At 42.6% G+C, this 14,798-nt stretch overlaps 1 protein-coding gene across 3 annotated transcripts in view; it reads left to right on the forward strand.

Annotated features, from left to right (window-relative positions):
• The window catches only part of SHROOM2 (shroom family member 2), a 324,490-nt gene that overhangs the window by 270,000 nt on the left and 39,692 nt on the right, over positions 1–14,798 (forward strand). For all 3 annotated transcript variants that reach the window (XM_077480839.1, XM_077480841.1, XM_077480840.1), the window contains one exon: positions 10,350–11,093. In XM_077480839.1, coding sequence (XP_077336965.1) covers positions 10,350–11,093 — 744 coding nt within the window. The remainder of the gene's footprint in view (positions 1–10,349; positions 11,094–14,798) is intronic.

Here is a 14,798-nt window from a genome sequence, read left to right on the forward strand (position 1 = left end):
TTATATGAGGTGACAGCAATTTTATGTCTAGGAGTATTGTATTTGCTTGCTTTTAGTTTTTGGGGGGTGGTGTATGTAGCATTCATTAACATACTGAATGTGCATGCAGCTGCAGTATGCTAATGGAACCATTAATTTTGTAGCAGATTGTGCTGAACTCATGGAATGATTTTTACTGCCTCGTGAATTTTCATCTGGCAAGTATCAACACCTGCTTGATGTGATTATTCATAATTCTGAAAAAAACATGCCTAAGAAAAATTTCAGTCTCTTAAAGCTAATTACTCTTCTTTCAGCACGTTCTACATAACCCTTCCGTTTGCTGTTTTTCCAGTTAGTCTTCAATGGCTTCATTATACAATGAAGTATATCATTTAATAGTTTACTGGCAACACGAATATGGTGAAAGTAAGCTACAAATCCTTTCACAAGGAAACAAGTGTAAAGTGCAGCTAGATTTTATCCAAATAATTAAATACTTTGAGAAGTTTGGTGGGTAACTGATAATGGAAATTGGGCACTTGGCCAAAGCCCAAGTAAGCCAGTCAGAGACAGAATATGTCATCAGACAGCTAAAGAAAAACATGTAAATATAATTTTAAGGAACATAAAATACATAATAAAATACTACATAAAAGAGCATAATATATATATATATATATATATATATATATATATATATATATATATATTTGTAATATACAGACACACACGCTGTGGGTATATAAAAGAATCACCCCCTTTAACCACTGGGCACTTACCCTTAATAACCAGACCAATTTTCAGCTTTCGGTGCTCTCACATTTTGAATGACAATTACTCAGTCATGCAACACTGTACCCATATGAAATTTTTGTCCTTTTTTCACACAAATAGATCTTTCTTTTGGTGGTATTTAATCACCGCTGGGTTTTTTATTTTTTGTGCTATAAAAGAAAAAAGACCGAAAATTCTGTAAAAAAAAAATATTAATTTTTCTTCGTTTCTGTTATAAAATTTAGTAACTTTGGTAACAATAAGCACAAATTGGTGGATATTATTTGGTCTTTGTATAAGTTATAGAGTCCACAAGCTACGGTGCCAATATCTGAAAATTGATCATGCCTGAAGTACTCATTTCTTGAGACCCTAATATGCCAGAAAAGTACAAATGACCCCTTTTTGGAAAGAAGACATTCCAAGGTATTTAGTAAGGGGCATTATGAGTTTTTTGAAGTTGTCATTTTTTCCCGCAATTCTTTGCAAAATCAAGATTTTTTTTTTCCTTTTTTTTTTTTTCACAAAATTGTCATATTATCAGGTTTTTCAAATTACACCCCAAAACACATTCTGCTATTACTCCTGAGTATGGCGATACCACATGTGTGAGACTTTTACACAGCGTGGCCACATACAGAGGCCCAACATGCAGGGAGCACCATCAGGCGTTCTGGAGCACCCAGGCCAATTCTGACATTTCTCTCCTACATGTAAAAATCATCATTTATTTGCTAGAAAATTACATAGAACCCCAAAACATTATATATTTTTTTTAGCAAAGACCCTAGAGAATACAATGTTGGTCGTTGCAACTTTTTATCTCGCACGGCATTTGCGCTGCATCGAGAAGATGTCAAAGCACTGACTCTTTATAGGTTTTATTGGGATATTAGATGCATGAAGCAAAAACAGAGCCGGGTCATTAGGGATTCTACTTTCCATGAATTTTTGAGTAATTTGATGTATCGTCTTCCAATAATCTTCTAAATTTGGACATAGCCAGAAGACATGAAAAATTGCTCCTCTGTCTTCCTGACATCTCCAGCATTGGTCAGAGAAAGAGGGATACATTTTTTGCAATTTTACTGGAGTTTGATACCACCTAGTGAGTACTTTATAGTTTGTCTCCTGTGTCTTTGTGCATATAGAAGATCCCTGTGTAAGATTAAGAATATTTTGCCGTTGACGTGCTGTAAACTTGTATCCTATATCTATCTCCCATGCTCGGAGGCATGGGAGCAGATAATCCTTGGCTGGTTTAATCAGTAACTTATATGTAGCTGACAAGGCATGGGAGAGAGGACCCTCTTCTGTACAGTATGTCCCATACATGGTAAGGTTCTGACTGAAACTGTCTGGTGAAGGTAATGAGTGAAAGAAGTAAGTCAGTTGGACTGCTCTCCAATGGTCCAATTTAAAAAGACCTGTTGTGTCCGTTCTACTATTGTCGGCCATTTATTATTGGTCAGAAAGTGCGATACCTGAAAGCGCCCATTTTTTCTCAGTGAGTTAAATACTAGGTCCTGAGTTCCTGGTAAGAATGCGGGATTTCCTAATATCGGGAACAGAGAAGAGTATTTTGATATAAGTGGGTACTTAGTGAATAGTAATGAGCATATTCGCACCGTCAATCCAATTATCGGATGGTTCTTTATATCCTCTAACTTTGATAGATTACACCAAGGTGCCCTAGTAAATACATTTTTACTTTGAGATCGGGTGATTCTTTTCTATACCCACTGTGTGTGTGTGTGTATATATATATATATATATATATATATATATATATATATATATATATATATATATATATATAATATATAATCTCACAAAAGTGAGTACACCCCTCACATTTTTTGTAAATATTTTATTATATCTTTCACACTGAAGAAATGACACTTTGCTATAATGTAAAGTAGTGAGTGTACAGCTTGTATAACCAGGGGCGGACTGACCATTGGGCCACTCGGGCACTGCCTGAGGGCCCCATGCCACTAGGGGGCCCCATCAGGGTTGCCAGCCTCAGTAAAACCGGGGACAGTATATCAAAATTTGTGGTTTTTTTTACATCTAAATGTCCCTTACCGACATCCTTTTGGTCTAAAAATCCAGAGATTATAGCTGCATGTCTGTGTATACTGTGTGATTGTATACTGTGTGTGTGTGTGTTTGTGCATACTGTTTGGCCCCATAATCTCTGATTGCCTGGGGGCCCCATAATCTCCCATTCTGGCGATATGCTTGGCCAGTCCATCACCTTTACCCTCAGCTTCTTTAGCAAGGCAGTGGTTGTCTTGGAGGTGTGTTTGGCGTTGTTATCATGTTGAAATACTGCCCTGCGGCCCAGTCTCTGAAGGGAGGGGATCATGCTCTGCTTCAGTATGTCACAGTACATGTTGGCATTTATGGTTCCCTCAATGAACTGTAGCTCCCCAGTCCTGGCAGCACTCATGCAGCCCCAGACCATGACACTTCCACCACGAAGCTTGACTGTAGGCAAGACACACTTGTCTTTTTACTCCTCACCTGGTTGCTGCCACACCCGCTTGACACCATCTGAACCAAATAAGTTTCTCTTGGTCTCATCAGACCACAGGACATGGTTCCAGTAATCCACATCCTTAGTCTGCTTGTCTTCAGCAAACTGCGGGCTTTCCTTTGCATCATCTTTAGAAGAGGCTTCCTTCTGGGATGACACACAGACCAATTTGATGCAGTATGCGGTGTATGGTCTGAGCACTGACAGGCTGACCTCCCACCCCTTCAACCTCTGCAGCAATGCTGGCAGCACTCATATGTCTATTTCCCAAAGACACCCTCTGGATATGATGCTGAGCACGTGAACTCAACTTCTTTGGTCGACCATGGTGAGGCCTGTTTTGAGTGGAACCTGCCCTGTTAAATCGCTCTATAGTCTTGGCCACTGTGCCGCAGCTTAGTTTCAGGGTCTTGGCAATCTTCAAATAGAATAATCCATATTTATGTAGAGCAACAATTCTTTTTTTCAGATCCTCAGAGAGTTCTTTGCCATGAGGTGCCATGTTGAACTTCCAGTGACCAGTATGAGAGAGTTAGAGCGATAACACTAAATCTAACACACCTGCTCCCCATTCACAACTGAAAATGGCTAATTGGGCCAAATGTGGACATTTTCACTTAGGGGTATACTCACTTTTGTTGGCAGCAGTTTAGACATTAATGGCAATGTGTCAAGTTATTTTGAGGGGACAAGAGAGGGTTCCTTCGTGGACGACACCCATGCATACCATTCCCCTGAAGTGTATGCTGTATTTTGTCGCTGTAAACAATCACTCCAGTTTTGCTTTCTACTTCTTTAGCTAACTGCAGTGAATTTGCATTGCAATTTTCTTCAACCCTTCTCATCAGAAGATGTTCCTCTCGTGGTGTTAACCTGGACGTCTCTGAGATGGTTGCAGTTCTATCTTTGTTAAATTTTTGCATCACTTTTGCTGCAGTATTCTGACTGATGAATAAAGCTTTGCTGATCTTCTTGTAACCGTCACCTTTCTTGTGTAAAGGAATTGCTTTCTTTCTCAGGCCTTGTGACCTTTCTCTTCCATGTGGTGCCATTGCTGACAGCATGAAAAGGGAAGGGGTTTTCTTTAAGTAACGCCCTTTTATAATCCAACTGTCTGCTGGACACCTGTTTAATGAATAATTAGACTCTCCCGTAGTTGAATTCTTGTTAAGGACTCTTTCACGCGAATGACCCGTTCAAATATGGCTGTCAGTTTTTTAGGCGGACCTGAACAGATAGACCTCTATGGAGCATCGGATGTCAGCGGTGACATGTCCGCTGACATACGACCCGCTCCGATCTGAAAAAGCGTGACGGAGGAAAAACCTACTTTTCCATCCGTCATCCTATTGGGTGACGACGGATTCTTCGGTCCATAGTGCTATGATCTCCCATAGGGGAGAGCAGCTCTCTGACAGGTCCATCCCTGCACAGTGTGCAGAGATGGACCTGTCATCTTTCTGTTCGTCCATCCCCGCTGAGCAAGTGGAAGTTCATGGGACGGACCATCACGGATCCATCCCGCGTGAAAGAGGCCTTATTAGGATTTTGCTGTCTAAAATTTAGCTTTGCTCCTAAGCCCTTGTACACGTGGTCGGACATTCCGACAACAAAATCCGTCGCATTTTTTCAGACGGATTTTGTCCGAAACTGGTGTTGCATACACACGGTCAGACAAAGTTGTCGGAAAATCCAATCGTTCGGAACGTGATGACGTTCGCTCGTTACGACGGGACTACGTTCAGGCTAGTAGCTTTGGTCTTGTAATTTGATCTGACCATGTGTGGCACTTTGTCCGATCAGAATTCTCTACAAACGATCGGACAAAGTCCGATCGGATCATGTTGTCGGAAAATTTTATATCCAGCTCTCAAACTTTGTTGGTCAGACATTCCGATGGAAAAAGTCAGATGGAGCGCGCACACGGTTGGATTATCCAACAGCACGGTCCGATCGGACATTTTCTGTCTGAATTTTCGACCGTGTGTACAAGGGCTAAGACTTTCATCGGGGTGTATTAATTTTTGTAACATGGTCTTGAATGAATATGTTAGGAAAATACTTTGTGTGCAAATGAACAAATCTTGGTTGGAATCAGTGACCTGCATTTGTAGGAGTATTTCTTAGTCCCATAGCGTCCCATAGAAAATGTTGATTCTAAAAGGAAAAGTTTTCTGACAAATTCGATGGGGGTGTACTCATTTATACTGAACACTGGATATACAACATACATACATACTCGCTTCCATGCTACAGTATTTGTGTGATGCTGCAGCTGCCCCGCTTTGGCCCTTTTGACCAAAAAAGGAGCGACCACATGACTGGTGATCACTCGGGTCTCTGTCTGCTCCAAATGAAGAGTCGCTGCTCCTCCAGTGCTCACTGGAGCGCCAAGCTGGGGAGGGGCGGACCTGGCTTTCAGCCGCACTCTGAAATGTGGAGCCAACTTCTAATCAGGCAGATAATATTGTCAGGATCCCTCCTGAGCCTTACATGGTTCAACCTCGTCAGCTGATAGCAGCCAATAACCTGCTATCAGCTGTCTTCAGGTCACAGGAGAAAAAAAGTACTCTTGTGACCGCCAAGAGAAGTATAGCCAAAAAGTACAACCAACAGTTCCTGTTTGACCTGTCAATAACTGTTTCATAGATATTTGACAAGTACCAAATCTAGTTACTATGTGATGCACAACCCTCCTAAAGTAAAGAAAAAACTTCCATTACCTTACTTGACTGAGACACGTCTCTTCGTTTTTGCCTCATGTACTCCCCCTCTTAGACACTGCAGAAGTGGTTATTCTAGATTTAAGTGGGCAGACCTAGGTGTCCTAACCACTTCGCACCGGCGGTACGTCATATGACGTCATGGACTTTCAGTGGTGATATATGAATGATGCCTGCAGCTACAGGCATCACCCAGATAATTTGTTTTTTTCCGCCAGCAATTCTTTGCCTCGTAAAAACAATAGTAGTGTCAGTTCAGCTGCTTGATCGCCCCCACCCGCCACCCTCCGGTGCTTTACCGGTTTCGCCCGTGCGATCGGCAAGCCGGAGAATGAATCGGTCTCCACCGCAAGTTAGCCATAGAGATTTCTGGTGACTAGATGGCCCCCAGTCATTTCTATGACCCCCGGAGGCCTAGGCCCGACGTTATGATGCAACGTCCGGGACGCCGGATGTAAACCATGCCGGGGACTCAGCTGGAAAGGCAGAGACAGTTTTTCTTTTCTTTTTTTTGATCTTGGCCTTTTCAGTCTTAAGGAGAAATGGGGGTCTTATAGACCCCACGACTCTCCATAAAGAGGGCCTGTCATGCACTATTCCTATTACAAGGGATGTTTATAATAGGAATAAAAGTGATAAAAAAATATATTAAGAGAAAGTTTAAAAAAATTTAAAAAAATGACAAATCGCTGCGCAAATACCATGTGACATAAAAATTTGCAATCGCCACCATTTTATTCCCTGGGATCTCTGCTAAAAAAAAACTTTTATAATGTTTGGGGGTTCTGAGTAACTTTCTAGAAAAAAAAATATGATTTTTATATGCAAGAGTAACATGCCAGAATTGGCCCTGGTGGGAAGTGGTTAGTCAGCAGTGGCAATGCCACATTTTCTCAATCCACTTTAGTTCAAGCAGGCACAGCCTACATGATAGTGACAACTCTGCTCTGTATTCAGGAGCAATGCAACATCGTTTCCACCCCATCTCAGGAAATTACATTAGCTGGAATTTACTGACTGATATTTTTGAGACTTTGCGGGGGGGGGGGGGGGGGGGGGCTTACATTTGCTGGGTAGAGATAAGGTACCTCTAATGCTGGTAATGCTGGTTATACAGTATACACAGGTTATCTAAAAGGAGGTATGGCCTAGTAAAAAACAAACAAAAAAAAAAACACTAAGGCCGCGTACACACGCGGGGACTGTTCGCCCAACTTTGTCCGTCAAACAGTTTCAGCAAACAGTCCGCTCAAAATTAGCATGGACGGACATGGCCACACACGACGAACGAACAGTTTGCTGAAACCGTGCGCGATGACGTGTACAGCACGTACGACGGGACTAGAAAACGACGTCCTATACACTGCAATGCAAACTTCGGCGTGTAAATCCTTTCTAAGCATGCGCGGAACTTAGTTTGACGAACAAGCCTACACACGAGGGGACTGTTCGCTGAAACAAAGTTTCAGCGGACAGTTTTTCGGAATTTCCGAAAAACCTTGTTCAGCGGACTGTTTGCTGAAACTGTCCGCTGAAAGCCCACACACGAGCGGACTGTCCGCTGAAACACTGTTCAGCGGACAAAGTTGGGCGAACAGTCCCCGTGTGTGTACGCGGCCTTACACTTCTGGTGCTCTCTGTAGAGGGATCCACATTCATAATGCTCTTCACAGAAGGACAAACAGTTTTACCCCCTTAATGCTTGACTACCACACTGCAACCGTGCTGCTTCCTTCCCATCTAAGCAAGACCAGTTATGGGGTGGTAAAAATGAAGCCAAGCCATGCGGCGTTACTTCTCCCTAACCACAAGTGTAAACCAGCTCTTATTCACCACACCTGTGCAGTCAGTCAGTGTCCCTGAACACAGCCACACCGGTCCCAGTGTACACAGGACCGGACTTTCCAGCAAACTAGGTCAGACGGAATCAGTCTGTCGGGCAATCCGATCGTGTGTGGGCTAATCCAATAATTTTTCACATAAGAAATCTGCCAGACCTAGAAATAAAACATGTTTCAAATCTGTCCGACAGACTCAATTCCTATCGGGAAAACCGCTCATCTGTATGCTGGTCTGATGGACCAAATACGACACAAGGGAAGCTATTGGCTACTGGCTATTGAACTTTCTTTTTTAGTCCCGTCTTACGTCATCACAAATGAACGGACTTTCGAACGGACTTAGTCCGTGTGTGGCAAAGTCCGTTCATTTGGAAGGTCCGTCGGAACTCCGCCGAAAGTCAGTCGGGAAGACCGTCAGACCTAGTCTGCCGTAAAGTCCGGTCGTGTGTACGCGGCATCAGGCTCCATTCACATGGGGCATATCAATATGTACCTCATGCAAAGGCCATGTTTACCTGTGCAGGGGTGCACAGGTATTCCATTCATCCCTGTGCAGGCAGTTCTGTTCATGTCTGTTGGGACACAGTGGTTTCATGGACAAATCTGGTGCACCTGATCTAACCTCCCTGCTAGTGCAATGCCTGAAAGGAGATAGATTAGGAGCAGTGGCTGTGTCCATGAAACCCCTACGTCCCAATAGACATAAATAGGACTGCCTGCATAGGGATGGACAAAATTCCTGTGTACTCCCTTGCGCATAAACACAGCCTCCACACAGGATACACATTGATACACCACCTGTGAATGTGGCCTAATAGTACAGTCAGCCACAGTTTATCTGATCGCTGCTCCACCAGTGACTATCACCAGATCAGTACAGCCAGCAACCGTGTCCCTGATCTCCACCACATCAGTACAGGGTCACCAGCGCCAGCACAGCCACCCAACGCAGGATCATCGCCACACAATTGCAGCATTTCCTCTGTCTGTCGCCTGTATTTACCCTGGCATGTTTATGTTTCAACCGATCCTTTGCTTGTTTGACAATGTCGCTGCCTGCCACCTGAACTGACCCATTGTATGTCCCGCTGACTACATTCCTACCAGTCTGAGCCATCTCTGTGGACAACTGCACACCTGGAATCACATAAACTCTTTTGTTCTTGCTTACTTCAACTTTCTGTGCTTCCTAGCTAGTGAGCATGACATTTCTAAGGGCAGCCACAAACCAGTAGGCTAAGCTTGTTTGGCTTATAGCAATGGGCACTGCTATGGGTAATGCTACACTAAGCTATATTCCCTGACCACTTGTACAGAGGCGACCATTACAGTACATTGTTTTCTCTGCAGTGTTGGATGACATTTGTGATACAATGCCCGGTAAATAATCAGTGCAAACATCGAAAAAGTCTCGCACATGTGGTATCTCCAGAGAATGTGTTGGGGTGAAATTCTAAGTATGATCATGCGTGTGTGAGAAATATCTTTTTGAAATTCACAGTTGAAAAAAAAGTTTTCATTTTCTTTCCGCATTTTCCAATAACTTGTGATAAAACAATGAAACCTTCAAAAGACTCACCATTGCCTCTTTACTTTCGAAAATGTAGTTATTTTGTGGGTGCTTCTACTGGCCTGTTGCTCCAGGGCCTCCAAAAATGTGATAGGTAGTCAGGAAATTAGATTTATGCCCCTAGAAAGCCTGAAGGTGCTCCTTGGATACTGCTTTACTCCATGTGTTTAGGCTGTGAAAAAGTGTTACTCGTGGTATCACCAAAAAGTCCATGCTCCGTGGGGCTGAGAACACCTATGGGGGACCCCAGAATAACATGTTTTATTCTTCTTTTTTATTTTTTATTTTTTTTAACGTGAAAGCTCACATTCACTTTAAGGTGCATGAGCTGCAGAAGAATACATTTTAAATTACGTGCAGCTTACATTTGGTGCATATATGTTAGTGCTGTTGCTGCTGAGTACCACTTGGGTCTCAATAGATCTGTATGTGTATATGTATTTATATACTGTTTGTGTATGTATATATATATAATATATGCTTTTTAATGCTGAATGTTCTATCCTGCTAACCCTAAATATGTGAAGGTGCAGCTGTTCATTCAGTTGCCGTTTTAATAAAAGTGTAAAATTGTCAACCTTCTCTACTTCTGGGACAACAGTGTGTTTAATAGACCAGCAGCTGAACTTTACAGTCGGTTCACACTGAGGCAGCACGACTTGCAGCGCGACTGCCTCAGGCGTCCGGGATCCGACTTTAGCGGCGACTTGCAAAATGACTTCTGTATAGTCGTACAGGAACCTTTTTCTAAGTCGGAGTGACAAGTCGACTGACGAGTCGCCCCTGTGTGAACCGGCTCTTACAGATTATTGTATACACACTTAATGTAGATAAATATGCATAGTAAGAAACAATAGATACTCCGCTATATTGTAACAAATATGAAACATTCAAATATTTCCTGTGTTTCTTGGCAGGATTGCGGAGGATAGGATTGCAGAAGACAGAGGATACCCATTACCAGAAAGAGAGGATAGTTTATGTGACAACAAGCACAAGCAGACAAGTAAATCCTCAGAGATCTCAGACACCGTGAATGTACCCCAAGAAAGCAGAGCAAGATCTGGGACCCTCCCCAGTGATTACAGATTTGTGAATGAAAATGTGAGATATAGAAGCAAAGACTTCAGCTATTCAGCTTCTCCTATTTTAGAAAATCAGTCTGACATCAAGAATTGTCCACAAATTAGTGAAGGAAACCAGTGGCAAGATGCGTTGCCTGTGAACAAGAAACGGGGGCCAGCACCTCAAAGACCTCCTCCACCCAAGCTTGACAAATACTGGAGGCAGAGCGGTTCTTCGTCTTCTCTTGCCACTTCCACCGAATCCTTACTGACAACAGCACAAGGGAAAAGTGTTCCTTCTTATTCTCCTGCAAGCCTAGATGCCGTTAAGCCTGAGACGCCTGGCCACAGTCCGGGGGTGCCTTTGGATAAACACTTAAGTGTCCCTTTGCACAACCCCCAACTCTCTGGGTCACTGGAGAATGTTGGGCAGCACCTAGAGAAAAAACAAAGCAATTCTGAGCCTGAAAGGTCTCCAAAGCCTTGCTATCTGCAAAAACCTGGGATGGAACCTTCACGATCACCTTCACCTCAGTTTGCTCCACAGAAGCTTACGGATAAACCTCCACTCATGATTCAGGATGAAAACAAGGCCAGGTAAATATTTTTAAAACCTAACTGTAACCTGTCGACATTTTTATTGTTTGTGTTGCCCAAGGCTATCAAAAAGATTTAAAATTAAAGTGGATGTAAACCCGATTCATGAAATTTGACCTAGGCACATATCTGTACAGTTTACTTATCTCTCTCCAAATCCTTGAGTCCCATGTCTTTCTGCTGTTTCATTCCTCTGTTATCAGCACAACAACTTCTGATAAGTTCTCAAGAGACGGGAGATGAAGCCAACCTGAAATATGTGCCTGGGGTGTGTGCTATAAATACATTAGCAGAGAGCTTGTCTTGTTACAGCACAGCTCTGAAAGTATCTTCTTTCTTCTGCCTATGTGGAGTGAGGGTGTGTGCCTTTCCTCCAATTAGCTGTCACACAGTGTACGCCAAGACTACACTCCTACTGCTGAATGAGGAAGGTAAACATTTTAGCATGATGTAAGAATTCTAAAGAAGCCACTTGAAGACAGCATATATACATGTAAAACCCATGTAGGGAGATTTGTTTCATCTCTGTGTATCATCTGAGGCCTAACACTAAGGCTGACCATAAACTATACAATTTTCTTGTACAACTTTTCTTTAGATTTACCAAAACCATATAATAGGATGTCAGACCTCAACACTTTGAATTTTGTATGCAATCAGGCAGCCTCTTGCACTACATAGTTGAAGGTAAATCTAAAGAAAATTGAATAAGAAAATTTGTATGGTGTATGTCCAGCTTTACTATGCTTAATATATTCCTTCCCCCTGCTGCTACTTATCCTGCCTAAACCATGTAAAAAGAGGTGTATAATTGCAAGTCTGGTCATGTGATCCTGCTGCTCCATGCGTTGGTGAGTGGGAGTACCCACAATGGCTGGGACATGGGAGCATATGAGTGATGTCACGGCTCCCAGAATTCTCAGCTGTTGTCGAGCGCTCCTTCCTCTCTCCTGTAGCTGCTACTCACTAACACGGAGGATGAAATTTTAACAAATCGAATGCACATTCTTGCCTGATTTGAGGTTTATTTTGGATGAAATATAATGGGGAAAGATTTCTACTGGGGACACATATAGCAAGAATACTGCCCATAAATATCTTGGAACTTTTGGCCAGTACGCCATTCTCTGGATTATGGTGCAGACCAGTTGTAGGTTCTATCTGGAAAAGCCTCTGTAGGGGCATATATATCAACCAGCAGGACCGAGTGCTGTCTCTATCGTCAGTGCATATTCCAGGAATAGAATAGTGGCAGGGAGAAGTCTGCAGGTGAATCTACTAGATTCCAAATTCTACAACAAGTTGTGACAGGTTTTGTCTGGGACGAGGGTCCCACTGGCAATAGGGGTAGATGCACTGGTAACACCTTAGGGACCAGTTCTTCCTTATTTGATGCTTTCCCTCTGTTTTATCTTTTGTGAAGAATCCGGAAGGGTATAACACTGATAATAGTGTTAGCTGAATTAGCCCAGAAGGGTTTGGTACACTGATATAGCGAGTCTTGCGGGGGTCGCTCCTTGGACACTCCCAGTCCAGTGGGACTGAATGGTCCTGTATCTTAGCACTGTTGAGCCCTGCAAGCCAGCTTCAGGCAACTTCAATTACAGGACTTGGAAAATATTTTTTTGCCTGGGGTGAAGCCAGGGAGTGGCACTCTCAGAAATATGTGAGTTGGAGATTTTCTTTTTCTTTCTGCAATCGGTAGGGGAAAGGAGATTGGCCTTTAAGTACCGTTAAGGGTGAGAGTTCGTCCCTATCCATTTTTTTCCAGAGGCCGTTGTTTCTCACTCCTTGATTTATACTTCATACAGCGTATAACTTAGACAGTCCCGCCTCTCGGGCCACTTTTTCGTCCATGGGACTTAAATGATCTTGACTGTCCTTGCAGAGGCCACTTTTTGAACCAATTCAGATTCTGTTGGTCCTTTATCTCGGAAAGTGGCTTCTTTGGTGGCTATCGCTTCAATGGTGGCTATCGCTTTGGTGGAGTGTCAGAATGGTGGCTCTTTCATGCAAGGAACCGTTTTTGGTCTCGCATTATAAGGTGATGTTGCATCCTCATCCATTTTTTGCCTAGAGTGGTGTCTAGTTTTCACTTAAATCAAGACAATGTTTGCCTTCTTTCTGATCCTCAGTTGGCAGGAATAAGATCACTGCATACTCTGGAGGTATTTCAGGCAGTCAGAATTACTTGAATGGTCAGCGTAGGTCAGGAATCCTGGTTTGTGCTGGCAGGAGGCATCCAAGTTAACTATTTTTATTGGATTCGCCAGTTAATTATTCAAGCCTATGGCTTGAAAGGGAAAGGCCTCCCCCACCCCTTTTTTTTGGTAAAAGCGCTCACTACCAGGTGTGTGGGGCCATCTTGAGCCATCAGGTGTCAGTGGCTCAAGATTTTAAGGCCATTACCTTTGTTCATTTACAGAATTTTACCAGACGGATATCAAAGCCACAGTATGTTTTGGGCGGCAGAAGAAGTCCTCCTCAGGTGTCAGTTTTTGTAATTGTGTCTCCCTCCCCTCAAGTGCATTGCTTTAGGACATCCCATATAGTCATTAGTATGATTGCGCTGTGTTCCGTGATGTACAACAAAGAAAATAGTATTTTTTCATCATACTTGCCTGTAAAATCCTTTTCTTGGAGTAAATCATGGGACACAAAGGTGCCTCCCATCTTTTTTGGAATATTTATTGCTTTGCTACAAAACTGAGGTAATTCCTGTGTAGGAGGGATTATATAGGAGAGGCCTTCCTATTTGACTATCTGCCAGTGTCCATGTCCAGTGGCGTATAACCCATATAGTCATTATTATGGTTGCTCTGTGTCCCGTGATGTACTCAAGGAAAAGGATTTTACAGGTAAGTATGACGAAAAATTCCTATTTTTACTGCTGTCAGAGTTTTTCCTCACTGCCTTTCCTAACTCCCTGCAAACAGGCAAGTGAGGATACATCTCAGTAAGGACACATATGGGAATAATATGCAACAGAGGTTCTAACATTTCCCTATTCTGTCCAAAATTTAAACCTTTGGCTTGAGTTGAGCTTTAGTAACTACATTAGTATGCAGATATTTTAACCGTAATTATGACTAAGGATGTCGCAATACAAAGCCCAATTTCTAAATTGATGTCTATAGAAAATGTAGGCCTAGTTTAAAAAAGTGCATTATTTATCAATACTTATCTAGTCTGCATACTGTGAATATTTTTATGCTTAAAATGGAAAGATGATCATAATTTACACCACTGTAAGTAATTGTTAATGGGAAGCCAGTTGTGACACAGGATGCCTTCTGTTTCAAACTATTGGAAAAAATTAGTCAGGAAATGATTATTTTTCCATCTGAAGGCATACACTGTACAAAATGCTTCACACTTCCTTTTTGGCAGTAAATAGGTACCCATCCTTTTCATTGCTGTCTTTAACTTTCAAGAAATATCATTGTCCAGTGTGTGCATGAGTACTTAGTATTGCTGTTTCTGGAACCTCTGCTGTGTGTGTGTGTGTGTGTGTGTGTGTGTGTGTGTGTGTGTGTTAGCATAGGATTTTTGCTAGGGAAACTGTCAGTACAGTTAAATTTAGGCTGGCCTATGCTTTGAGCTAGGCCTGTCTATTTTGATCTGGGGGGCAGGGAGTGGTGGGGGGGGGTGCGTGGATCGCAGGAGGCCTGGGGGGGAACTGTGAAGGAACTTAACCTTTACACG

The sequence above is a fragment of the Lithobates pipiens genome, unplaced genomic scaffold, assembly GCF_037356315.1.
Source record: "Lithobates pipiens isolate NorthernLeopardFrog02 unplaced genomic scaffold, aLitPip1_a1.2 Scaffold_16, whole genome shotgun sequence".
NCBI lineage: Eukaryota > Metazoa > Chordata > Amphibia > Anura > Ranidae > Lithobates > Lithobates pipiens.